Below are 11,323 nucleotides of genomic sequence, written 5' to 3'. Positions count from 1 at the left end.
AAAGAAAAAAAAATACAACAACACACACACATACACACACACTTTTAATGAATGTATCTTTCTAAAGGACTGACTTGTTCAATCAAATATCTGAAAATACTAAAGGTGAAAACCTTGTCAGATGTTAACTTTTAAGTTTGATTTGGGATTCTTTTTCATATAAACTAAGTTGCTTTTGTTTTTAAGGAAAAGCGGGTCATTGCAAAGGGCTGGGTGTAATTTTGTTTCATTTCCTTCATTTTAAAGCAATACAAGGTTATTGAGCAGATGGTTTTGTGCCGAATCATGAATACCAGTCAAGTCTCACACTCTGAAAAACTTGCAACCTTTTTGTTTGGTTGGTTTTCAAATAAATATAAATATGATATATATAGGAACTAATATAGTAATGCACCATGTAACAAAGCCTAGTTCAGTCCATGGCTTTTAATTCTCTTAACACTATAGATAAGGATTGTGTTGCAGTTGCTGGTAGTGGCAGGAAAACATCAGGCCAGCGTTCCTCTGATTCTCTAATGGGGAACCCCAAACCACAAAGGGACGATAAAACAGGCCATTCCTAGGATCAGAGCGATGCAGAAATGGTGTCACCTGGATTTTCCTGCCCATGAACGTTGCCAGTCAGCACCTGTGCTCCTTGTTTCTCTATTTTTGGTTATGAATGTTGGGGTTACCACCTGCATTTAGGGGAAAATTGTGTTCTGTGCTTTCCTGGTATCTTGTTCCGAGGTACTCTAGTTCTGTCTTTCAACCAAGAAAATAGACTTGTGGTGTTTCTTTTATTGAACTTTTAACAGTCTCTTTAGTAAATACAGGTAGTTGAATAATTGTTTCAAGAGCTCAACAGATGACAAGCTTCTTTTCTAGAAATAAGACATTTCTTGACAACTTTATCATGTATAACAGATCTTTTGTTTTGTTTCGTTTTTTTTTTTTTTCCTTGTGTTCTTCCAAGCTTCTGGTTAGAGAAAAATAGAAGAAAAAAAAAAAAAAAAAAGGAAAATGTGTCTAAAGTCCATCAGTGTTAACTCCCTGTGACAGGGACGAAGGAAAATACTTTAATAGTTCAAAAAATAATAATGCTGAAAGCTCTCTACGAAAGACTGAATGTAAAAGTAAAAAAGTGTACATAGTTGTAAAAAAAAAAAGGAGTTTTTAAACATGTTTATTTTCTATGCACTTTTTTTTATTTAAGTGATAGTTTAATTAATAAACATGTCAAGTTTATTGCTGCACATAGTTGAACTTCCTTTTGGCCTTGATGGGTGGAGAAAGGGGGAGAGGTGTGGACTGTGACCTGATCACAGAGTACCTTCCACAGGGCTATGTTTTAAGATGGAATCACTGAATCGTTCCCCATAGCCACCTTCAGGTCCCACACACACTGGTTCTCTAACTGCAGGATTTTATTCCCTTAGCAATGATGTGTGTTCAGTACCTAATTTAACATTCTGAATATGAGCAAGGAGTCAAGAGGACAAGGGAATAGTTCTTTACTTTCTACATATCCCCCCTCTTTTATCCAGGGGAGGTCAAACAAGACTTCTAAGATACTGTGAATATAATAAAATAAAAACATTTCAGCACTTTCTCTTTGCTCCACTCCACCTTAAGGCTGGAACTAGATTTGTTTATTCTGTGTTGGGGGCTAGGTTCAGTTGAGAAATAATTATACAAATTCTGCCATGCCAGGGGTTGATAACCCCAGGCCAAGGGGGGTGAGCTGACACATCAAAGCTAAGGAATGAGAGACATTCCTCATGGGGGTGGTCCCCAGGCAGAGCTTCCCCTTTTATATAAACTGCCTGCAGAGGCTCAGCCCTCATTCCTTCTTCCCTCTTATCCTGAGTCACCTTTTGGAACTTAGGCATTGAGCACCATGGGGACCCCAAATGATCAGGCTGTGTTGCAGGCCATCTTCAACCCTGATACCCCATTTGGAGATGTTTTTGGGTTTGACTTGGGAGAGGAAGCAGAGAAGGAAGAAGCAGATGAAGGTGAGCATTTGACCTTGGTGTGCGACACTTCACATAAGCTGGCCCACTACCCCCACCCCCCTTCCCATGATGAGAGAGGGAAGTGATAATGCGGGGCTGCTTGTTCCACCCCTTGGATTATGGTTTGAGATTCAAATCAGAAGCTGACTGATTCCTTAGTGTCCCAAGAAGTGGGGTTGGCAACAGAAACTGTCAAAGAGAAGAAGGCCAAGGTTTCTCAAGTCCATTACCCCTCAAACCTCTGAACTTACCACTTACTTCTTTCCATATCCAGGCTTAATAGTCTTGAGTGATATTAAACTCTCAAATCTTTGCTATAACAATGTCATCCTCCATGAAATGGAGGGCAGAAGTAGGGCAGTGGGTAGGGGTTGAGTTTCATGATTCCAAGAAGCACTTGTTAAATGTTCTTAATAGCTAACTCTTCTGCTGAGGGAGTGCATCCTCACTGGTCCCTAGTGGAGAACTGATCTTATTTCTAGAAAAAGAAGCCTAAGCCTTACTGAAACTTCATGGTAAAAATTAAGAGTATTTTCACCATCTGGTAATGTCCTGGCAGGCTTTGAGTAGGAGGCAGTAAAGCAGAGCTGAGGACAGACTGAAGAGCCAGAAGAATCAGGGTTCAAATTCAAGCTCTGCAACTCAGGGACTATGACTAGTTACTGACCTACAGGTAAAGGAGTTTGGTCTTCATTCTCTTGGCCATGGGTAGCCATCTGAGGTCCCTTTGAAACTAAGTGCTTACTCCCAGACTTGGTGACCTCAGCTCCACTGCCACAAACAATGAAATTACTCCTGCTGTGACACACCCAATCATTTCTGGCTCAGGTCTCCAGATTCCGAATTCTGAGAGGCTTTTTGTTGTTGTTCTCAACTGCACATCGATCCTGTATCCCCACCTGGCTTCTTCCCTGGCACAGATGGAGTTTTCCCTGGAACACAGCTGGAGCAATCTAAGGCCCTAGAGCTTCAGGGAGTGATAGCAGCAGAGGCTGGGGACTTCAGCACAGCCCTGGAAAGGTTTGGCCAAGCCATCTGCCTGCTGCCTGAGAGAGCCTCAGCCTACAACAATCGTGCCCAGGCCCGGAGGCTCCAGGGAGATACGGCAGGTGAGGGGCAATGCCCAGGAGCCTCTGCAGAAGGGGCCCCTGAAGAGCACAGACAAATGAATTGGTTGTTGATGGGGGAACAGGGACCAGGAGTCATCAAATCCCTCTGGAGCTGGTGTTCTTACCTAAAAAGCCTGAGATGTGGTATGGGCCCTGTAATCTCAAGGCCATTGTGAAAGAAGAGATTGCATTCCATTCATTAATTTAAGGAACATTTAATGAGAGCCTACTGTGTGACCCTAAGCTATGTTGAGAACATAAAGATGCATTATTTGGGTCTGTGCATCGCTGTATACCTGTAATCCCAGCTACTCAGTAGGCAGAGGTAAGAGGATCACAAGTTTGAGGTCAGACTCTGCAATTTAGAGAGCCCCCGTGTCAAAATTAAAATTTAAAAGGTCTGAGGATATAATTCAGTGGTAGAGTACTTGCCTAGCATATGGAAGACCCTCAGTTCAATTTCCAGTACTCTAAAAAGAAGAAAAAGATGTGCTATTAAGAGCTAACATTTATATAGTAGTTACTACTGCTAGGCATTAAACACTTCACACATAGGTTATAATAAGATATGTACTATTGTTATCCCCATTTTCAAAATGAAACTAAAGCATGCAGAGATTAACTTGCCCAGTATCCCCTAGCCAGGAAGTGGCAGAGCTGGGACTTAAACCAGGTGGTAGGTACTTTTTTTTTTTTTGTGGGTACCAGGGATTGAACTCAGGGGCACTCAACCACTGAGCCACATCCCCAGCCCTATTTTGTATTTTACTTAGAGACAGGGTCTCACTGAATTGCTTAGTGCCCAGCTTTTGCTGAGGCTGGCTTTGAACTCACGATTCTCCTGCCTCTGCCTCCCAAGACACTGGGATTACAGATGTGTACCACTGTGCCAATGGTTGGTTCTTAACCCTGCATGATACTGCTCCTCAGGAGCTCACTCCAGCAGGCACAGCAGATGTGTAATCAGGTTACTGGCATGGCAAATTCAAGAAGGGTCAGCATGGGACCTGTTCTCCAACCAAAGTTTTGAAGAATGAGTGGGAGTTGTGGGAGTTAGCTGGGCAAGTGGGAAGGCTTCAGAAAAGGTTACTGTCTGCAGGGACCCTGAAGGCATGCATAGGTTCCCTCTGGAGAATTTCAAATCTCCAGGCTGTCTGGAGCAGGAAGTGGGCTGGGAGTATCTGACCAGCCCTCATAGGACTGAGTCTTGAAAACATGGGTTTCACTGTAGGAGGGTTGTTGGTGGCGACTAGATCAAATCAGCTGCTTTCAGTCACTCCAGCCAGAGTGGGAACAATGGGACAGAAGGGGTCATGTTAGGGACCAGAAGTCAGGCTGATGAAAAGGTGGAAACTACAGAAGCCTAGCAAGGAGCTTAGTGATTCTTAGGACTAGTGGTGGTGGAGGAGTTCCTGGGGTCAGGAATACCAGGTTTGAGAATTTGGACTACATTCTGGGAACAATGGAGAATTCCCCCACAGCCCCCTTTTAGTGTTCAATCCAAGTATTTTATGAGAATATTAACAAAAACACTGCAGGATAGCTCTGGCTCCATGACCTCCTTCCAAAGAAATTAAGTACAAAAATAAAGATCATAGAGATAATCAAAACATGGAAATAAAGAAGCAAGAACCTGATTGTTTTGTTGTAATAGTTTTGTGGTACTGGGGCTAGAACCAACGCTTTGAACATGCTAGCAAAAGTACTCTACCACTGAGCTACATCCCCAACCCTGGGAGCAGCTGTTCTGAAGTGTGCAATGGAAAAGAGAAGAAAAAAAAAGCCAACAAAAGGAAAAGCCTAAGAAACAGTTGTGCAGCTAATGACGTTTTTAAACTCTGGGATTTAGAGTCAGTGACACACACAGTAAATGTTTTGTAACTTATATGTGAAATGAACAACCCACTATTTGGGGAGTCAATAGGACAGATTCACTAATAATGGTGAGCAAAGTCCTCCACTCATGTTTCGGTGTAACTATGGTGGAAAAATAATAAGAATAAGGCAAAACATGAACTTCGTACCAGCTCTGCCCCTAAGTGGTGGTGCAGTCCAGGACAAGTCTTCTCAGTCCTTCCAGGCTTCATCTGAGTAATAGGAACAACAATCCCCTCCAATCAGCTCAGACATTTGCCCAACCTCAGTGATGATCCCCGTTTTTTTTCTCCCAACCGCGCTGCAGCAGGTGGGCGGGGGCTCGCAAGCCAGGCTGCCAGGCCGCGCCAATAACCCCTGCTCACCCAACCACAGGTGCTCAGGCGGACCTGGACCGCGCCCTGGCGCTGAGTGGCGGCCGGGGTCGCGCCGCCCGCCAAGGCTTCGTGCAGCGAGGGCTCCTGGCGCGGCTGCAGGGCAGAGACGACGACGCCCGTAGGGACTTCGAGCAGGCGGCACGGCTGGGCAGTCCCTTCGCGAGGCGCCAGCTTGTGCTGCTCAACCCGTACGCCGCGCTGTGCAACCGCATGCTGGCCGACATGATGGGGCAGCTGCGCAGTCCCCGCAACGGGCGCTGAACTCGTCAGTCCGGGGACGGGAGGGGGCCTGAATCAATAAAGCTGCGGAGCCTCACCCATTGCACCTGCTTCTGCTTCTGCGTCCTACCCACGCGCCCACGTGAGGGGAGGCGGTACTGAGGTGGACCCCTCACCGGCCCTGAGCGCATGCCGAGCAGTGAAAGAACGGCCGCCCACCTGCCCGAGGTCGGGCATTGATTGGCTCTGCCTGGCGCAGGCCCCGCCCTCTCAGAGGACCGCGGTGCTCTGCAGACCTGAGCAGTTGCTCTGGCTGCACTCGGGAGGGAGCCAGGTGAGCTGCCTGAGAGGCGGGGGAAGGATGCTTCAGCGATCCCTGCCTCCGGCATCCGAGTCCACCTGAGCAATCAATCGGAATGGGGAAAGGGGTATAGGACGAGAGATGGGAGGAGGAACGCGGCAGGAGAGGACTGGGTCGGGAGAAGGGCGATCCCTTTGGGGGAGGGGCATATGTAGACGCTGTGTGTGTGTGTGTGTGTGTGTGTGTGTGTCTGTGTTGCGCTGTTGCGCGCGCATATACGTATGGTGCGGCTGCACGGTTGATTTTTGCTTCTGTGTATTTGCGGATGTATGCTGTTTGTCTCTGGCAGTTCAGTGCTGGATTCTGCGCTCGTAGGGTATCCAGGTATGTGCCTTTGGGCTTTGCTGAAGGTGCCGCGCCACCGAGAGCCAGTCTACATTCATGTTTGCGTGCATGGGCCTTTTTGGTTTGGGAGAGTAAATTCCTGAAAGAATTGCTAGGCCTGTCTGCTTTTATCTGGCTGACACCAGGCCTGCCCCCTTCTCTCAGCAGCCTGGGCCCAGGCCCGGCCACCATGGGGCTGCCTCAGGGCCCAGCTACCCTCCCGCACACACTGCTGCTCCTGCCAACCCTTCTGAGCTCAGGTACATCCCTGTTTATTCCTTGGCCAAGCACTTCTGGAAATCAGAGACCCATCCCTCCCCTCCTTGCCTGCATCTAACATTTGGGTACCCACTCCAGAGCCAGGTGCCCCCCCTCCCACTGACCCACCCTAGGTCCAGCCAGTCCCTAATGAGAGAAACCAGGTGCCCTGTTTTTTTGGCCTGTTGCCCCTCAGCTAGGGAACCTCATCCTAGTCACAGCACAAAACCAGCCCTTCTCCCAGTTCCTCCCAGAGGCTGCCTGCTGTGTTCCAGGTTGGGGGGAGTTGGCGCCACAAATTGATGGTCAGACCTGGGCTGAACGGGCACTTCGGGAGAATGAACGCCATGCCTTCACCTGCCGGGTGTCAGGAGGACTTGGCACTCCCCAGTTGGCCTGGTACCTGGATGGACAGCTTCAGGAAGCCAGCACCTCAAGACTGCTGAGTGTGAGCGGGGAGGCCTTCTCTGGAGGCACTAGCACCTTTACTGTCACTGCTCAGCGGGCCCAGCATGAGCTGAATTGCTCCCTACAGGACCCAGGCAGTGGCCGGTCAGCCAACGCCTCTGTCATCCTCAATGTGCAATGTGAGTGTCCCTGGGGTGGGCAAGAAGAAAGGTTCCTGGTCCCCCAACAGCCATGGGGAAGCTGTTCCACAGAACTTTTAACAAACACTTGTCATTTTGCAAATATTAACTCACTTTATCCTCACAGCAATCCTATAGGGATTATTACTATTTGTATTACCATTTTACAAATGGGAAAACTGAAGCACAAAGTGGTTAAGCAGTTTGCCCACGGTTATAAAAGTTGTAAGAGGCAGGGCCAGGATTCAAGCATAGGCCTGGCCATCCTGTTTCTCAGTGCCTTGGCTAAAGAGAGGTTCAGGCCTCTGGCTCCTATCTGGATTCGAGAACAAAGGGCCAGAATATGAAGGGCTGTGGTGAGAGCGTACTGTTCTCTGCTTTGCACTAGTTAAACCGGAGATTGCCCAGGTTGGAGCCAAGTACCAGGAAGCTCAAGGTCCAGGCCTCCTGGTTGTCCTCTTTGCCCTGGTACGTGCCAACCCACCAGCCAATGTCACCTGGATCGACCAGGATGGGCCAATAACTGTCAACACCTCTGACTTCCTGGTGCTGGATGCTCAGAACTATCCCTGGCTCACCAACCATACTGTTCAGCTGCAACTCCGCAGCCTGGCACATAACCTCTCAGTGGTGGCCACCAATGATGTGGGTGTCACCAGTGCCTCGCTTCCGGCCCCAGGTGAGCTTTGCTAACAACTGACCCAGCAAAGCTTCAGGTGGGCACAGGGATCATGGTTCAGAAATGGGAGGACTTGATGCCCTTTGGGTGGGTGCTATGAATGAATTGTCCCAGCCATCTTGGGTAAGGAAGACAGAGTAGTTCAGTTTATGGTGTCTCAAGGTTGGGGGTGCTGCCCATTTGGAATCTAACCAATGGACAACCTGCAGGACTCCTGGCCACCCGGGTGGAAGTGCCACTGCTGGGCATCGTTGTGGCTGGAGGGCTTGCCCTGGGCACCCTAGTAGGATTTAGCACCTTGGTGGCCTGCCTGGTCTGCAGGAAAGAGAAGAAGACCAAAGGTAGGAGCAGTGGGGCAGAGGGTGGCTGGAGGAATGGCAGGAGGTTGGGGGGTGAGCACCAGGGACAGCCAGCAGGTGGAGCTGGGCAGAACAGGTCATCTCTGGCAAGTGGCAGAGCACTCTGGTCTTGGGGCCAAAATTAGGCATTGAAATCACTTTTCTGAGGATCAGAGGTGAAAGGGCAGGAGGGCAGAACCCAACAAGGGTGAGTACACTGAGAATCAGTGAAGTTTCTTTCTCCACAGGCCCCTCCCGGCGCCCATCTCTGATTTCTAGGTAACTCTTCATGGGACTGGATTGAATGGGCTGAACCTAAATACAGGCTGGGGACTGGTGGGGACCTGGAGTTCTTAGGAGGCCTGGAATGGGCCTCAAAGCAGGAGCCAGTGGCTGCTGACAACAGCACATGTCTCAGCCTTTGTACATCCTGTAGTGACTCCAACAACTTGAAACTCAACAATGTGCGCCTGCCACGGGAGAACATGTCCCTCCCATCCAACCTTCAGCTCAATGACCTCACTCCAGATTCCAGAGGTACATCCAGGAATGACCCTGCTTTATCTTCAGAAGTGCTTTGAAAGAGGGGTTAGGTTCCATGAAGCACACCCCTCATCCTGGGCACGACCCCCTTTGTTTTTAAACAGGGAAACAAGCAGACCAGCCAATCGCTCGCAACAGCAGCCGGCCAGAGCTTCTGGACCCTGAGCCTGGTGGCCTCCTCACCAGCAGAGGTACTGGGGAAGGGCCTGCCATTTTCCTCTTCTTTAGTCAAGCCCTGTACTGTGCCAAGGACCAAAGAGTGCCAAGGGCCATCCAGAACTGAGTCCTCTGGGCATCTTTGACCCCACAGGCTTCATCCGCCTCCCAATGCTGAGCTACATCTATCGAGTGTCCAGCGTGAGCAGTGATGAGATCTGGCTCTGAGCTAAGGGTGAGATGGGAGTTCCCCACCCCACCCCAGCCTCTGGACACCCTGAGCACCCTAACCCCCTGCTCCTCTTCCAGGTCATCCTCTGCCTGGCTATACTGCTAGCATGAAGAGGCCATGCAGCTGCCACTTGCTGGGTCTCCTCTCTGGGGTCCCCTGTTGTTCATGCACAAGATATGCTTCACTGGGATATGACCCATGGAGCACAGGTATCATTGGCAAGACTGCCAGCCAGAACTAAGCCCCTGTGCCAACTCAGGTTGGGTGCCTACACGTGATGACTGGGCCTTAGCAAGTGGCGCTCTGGCCATGTGTGTTCAGGTATCACCCAGCATCCAAGCGTGGCTACATGCCCCGTATCAGTACTCCTTAGCACCTTGTACAGTAGGCATGGGGGAGGCCCTGCATGTCCTGGATGTCCTTTCTGTGCTATGCAGCTCTGTTCCCTCAGGAACATCTCGTACCCTGCCTGCTGCATAGAACCAAACTGCCCTTTGCACAGGAGCCAACCCCTGGCCCAGGGGCCCTGGCCAAGGACAAATTAGTCCCTTTTGCTGCATACATCTCTGCCCTTCTCTGTTCCTTTGCCCCACCTCCTCTTGGGCATCACAGGTTATACACTGGACCCTCTTCAACGGGCATTAGACTTCCCCATTGGCCTGGCTTCCAGTGATGTAGTGCCAGGTGTTAGCACAAGTCGGGAAGGAAGAGAGTGGTCCCCAGGATAGCAAGTATGGTGGTGCCCAGAATAGCAAGAAGCTATGCATCATTTTTTACAGTGTTAGCACTTTAAGCACATCCCCTCGGGGAGGGGGCAAGAGAGGGCCCCAAGGCCCTCTTGGCTTCCCAAAATTTGGCCTTCCTGTTATTCACTGTGAGTGTCCTGAGCCCTCAGGATTGACAGTTTTCTCTCAGCGTAAACCTCCCCCACCCGTGGGATCCCAGCTGTGACCAACCCCTGGCTGCTCCACCAGAAGGAATTCACTGATCCCACCCAACCTCTGTTGTTTAGGAGATGGTCACAGTGGGCACAGAAGATTTAGGGGTAGACCACATATCCCCAAATGTTCCAAGAATGCTTTGAAAAGCAACATGGAAATAACCAGAAATTACCAAGATGCAGAATATATTTTTCCCTTGTTACTATCTTGTTTTGTGATTTTTCTCATGTTACTGCCTAGGACTGTGCTTGGCACACAGTAAAATTCAATAAACTTGACTGAATGAATGTCTCTATTTATTTCATTTGACTTTTTTTTTTTTCTACTTTGGTGGCATTGGGGATGGAACCCAGAACTTTTGCAAATGCTAGGAAAGTACTCCACTCCTCAGCTACATTTCCAGCTCGTCAAACATGTTTTTAAATGAAAAGAAAAAGAAAAAGAAAAACAACTTTTTTTGTAGTGCTGGGGATGGAACCCAGGGCTTTGTGCATGCCAAGCAAGTGCTCTACCACCTAGCCTTTCCCCTAGCCCTTACATGAAGTCTTTAAGTCACAAAGTAGAGAAAATACAGCATGCACCTTTGTATGTATCAGGAACAATGGATCGGAATCTGCTAATTCAGTGTTTGCAGTGACATTATAGAACATAAAAATCATGAGTAAGAGAAATGACTGAATTTATGAGTGCTGAGTCTCAGCTCTAACAGGGACATCTGGTTATTCCTTAAAAACATAATGGAGGGGCTAGGGATGTAGCTCAAGTGGTAGCGTGCTTGCCTGGCATGCGTGAGGCACTGGGTTCGATTCTCAGCACCACATAAAAATAAATAAATAAAGATAAATTTTTAAAAAAAACAAAACACCCTAATGGAGCATTTGAGTTCCTATCAAAGGATATAGACAAGAGAGGTGTAGGGTGAAGGGTGAGGGAAGGGATGCAGAGCTTCCATGCCCTCTCCAGGCATGCTACCTTCCAGGAATTTCCATTTGTTCCAATATTTGGAAGCTTTCTCAACCCTGTCCTTTGGGTTTTTATGGAGACTTCATTGCATTGGCATGCGTGAAATATAGACAATTGTGCTGGAAGTGATTTAGACAAAAAGGGTAGGATCATGCAGGTGCTGTGGTACACACCTATAATCCCAATGACTCCAGAGGCTGAAGCAGGAGGATCACAGATTTGAGACCAGCCTCAACAATTAAGTGAGGCCCTAAGCAACTTAGCGAGACCCTGTCTCAAAACAGAAAATAAAGGGGATGGGAATGGGGATGTGGCTGAGTGATTGAGTGCCCCTGGATTCAATTCCTGGTTCATTAAAAAAAAA

General features: G+C 48.6%; 2 protein-coding genes across 13 annotated transcripts; both read left to right on the top strand.

Annotated features, from left to right (window-relative positions):
• The first annotated feature begins 1,757 nt into the window (after window positions 1-1,757).
• Window positions 1,758-5,674, top strand: Ttc36 (tetratricopeptide repeat domain 36). Of its 2 annotated transcripts, XM_015489799.2 has the most exons (3): window positions 1,758-1,997; window positions 2,918-3,106; window positions 5,357-5,674. In XM_015489799.2, the coding sequence occupies exons 1-3, from the start codon at window positions 1,880-1,882 to the stop codon at window positions 5,617-5,619; spliced, it is 570 nt and encodes a 189-aa protein (XP_015345285.1). In that variant the 5' UTR covers window positions 1,758-1,879; the 3' UTR covers window positions 5,620-5,674. The 2 variants fall into 2 exon arrangements, with proteins under 2 accessions (XP_015345285.1, XP_048651595.1); XM_048795638.1 differs by lacking the exon at window positions 2,918-3,106 and having other exon boundaries at window positions 1,790-1,997.
• Window positions 5,675-5,790: 116 nt separating this feature from the next.
• On the top strand, window positions 5,791-10,283 carry Tmem25 (transmembrane protein 25). Of its 11 annotated transcripts, none has more exons than XM_015489791.2 (10): window positions 6,078-6,262; window positions 6,428-6,522; window positions 6,796-7,107; window positions 7,496-7,786; window positions 7,996-8,127; window positions 8,373-8,403; window positions 8,543-8,661; window positions 8,772-8,858; window positions 8,978-9,058; window positions 9,133-10,283. In XM_015489791.2, the coding sequence occupies exons 1-9, from the start codon at window positions 6,204-6,206 to the stop codon at window positions 9,049-9,051; spliced, it is 1,200 nt and encodes a 399-aa protein (XP_015345277.1). In that variant the 5' UTR covers window positions 6,078-6,203; the 3' UTR covers window positions 9,052-9,058; window positions 9,133-10,283. The 11 variants fall into 11 exon arrangements, with proteins under 11 accessions (XP_048651591.1, XP_048651594.1, XP_048651590.1 ...); XM_015489793.2 differs by having other exon boundaries at window positions 6,082-6,262; window positions 8,561-8,661; XM_048795634.1 differs by lacking the exon at window positions 6,078-6,262 and adding an exon at window positions 5,791-5,911 and having other exon boundaries at window positions 6,431-6,522; window positions 8,978-10,283.
• Window positions 10,284-11,323: the final 1,040 nt, after the last annotated feature.

This window comes from Marmota marmota, unplaced genomic scaffold (assembly GCF_001458135.2).
Source record: "Marmota marmota marmota unplaced genomic scaffold, marMar, whole genome shotgun sequence".
Classification (NCBI taxonomy): Eukaryota; Metazoa; Chordata; class Mammalia; order Rodentia; family Sciuridae; genus Marmota; species Marmota marmota.
The sequence above is the reverse complement of the archived record's forward strand: the minus strand, read 5'-3'. Positions and strand labels throughout refer to the sequence as shown.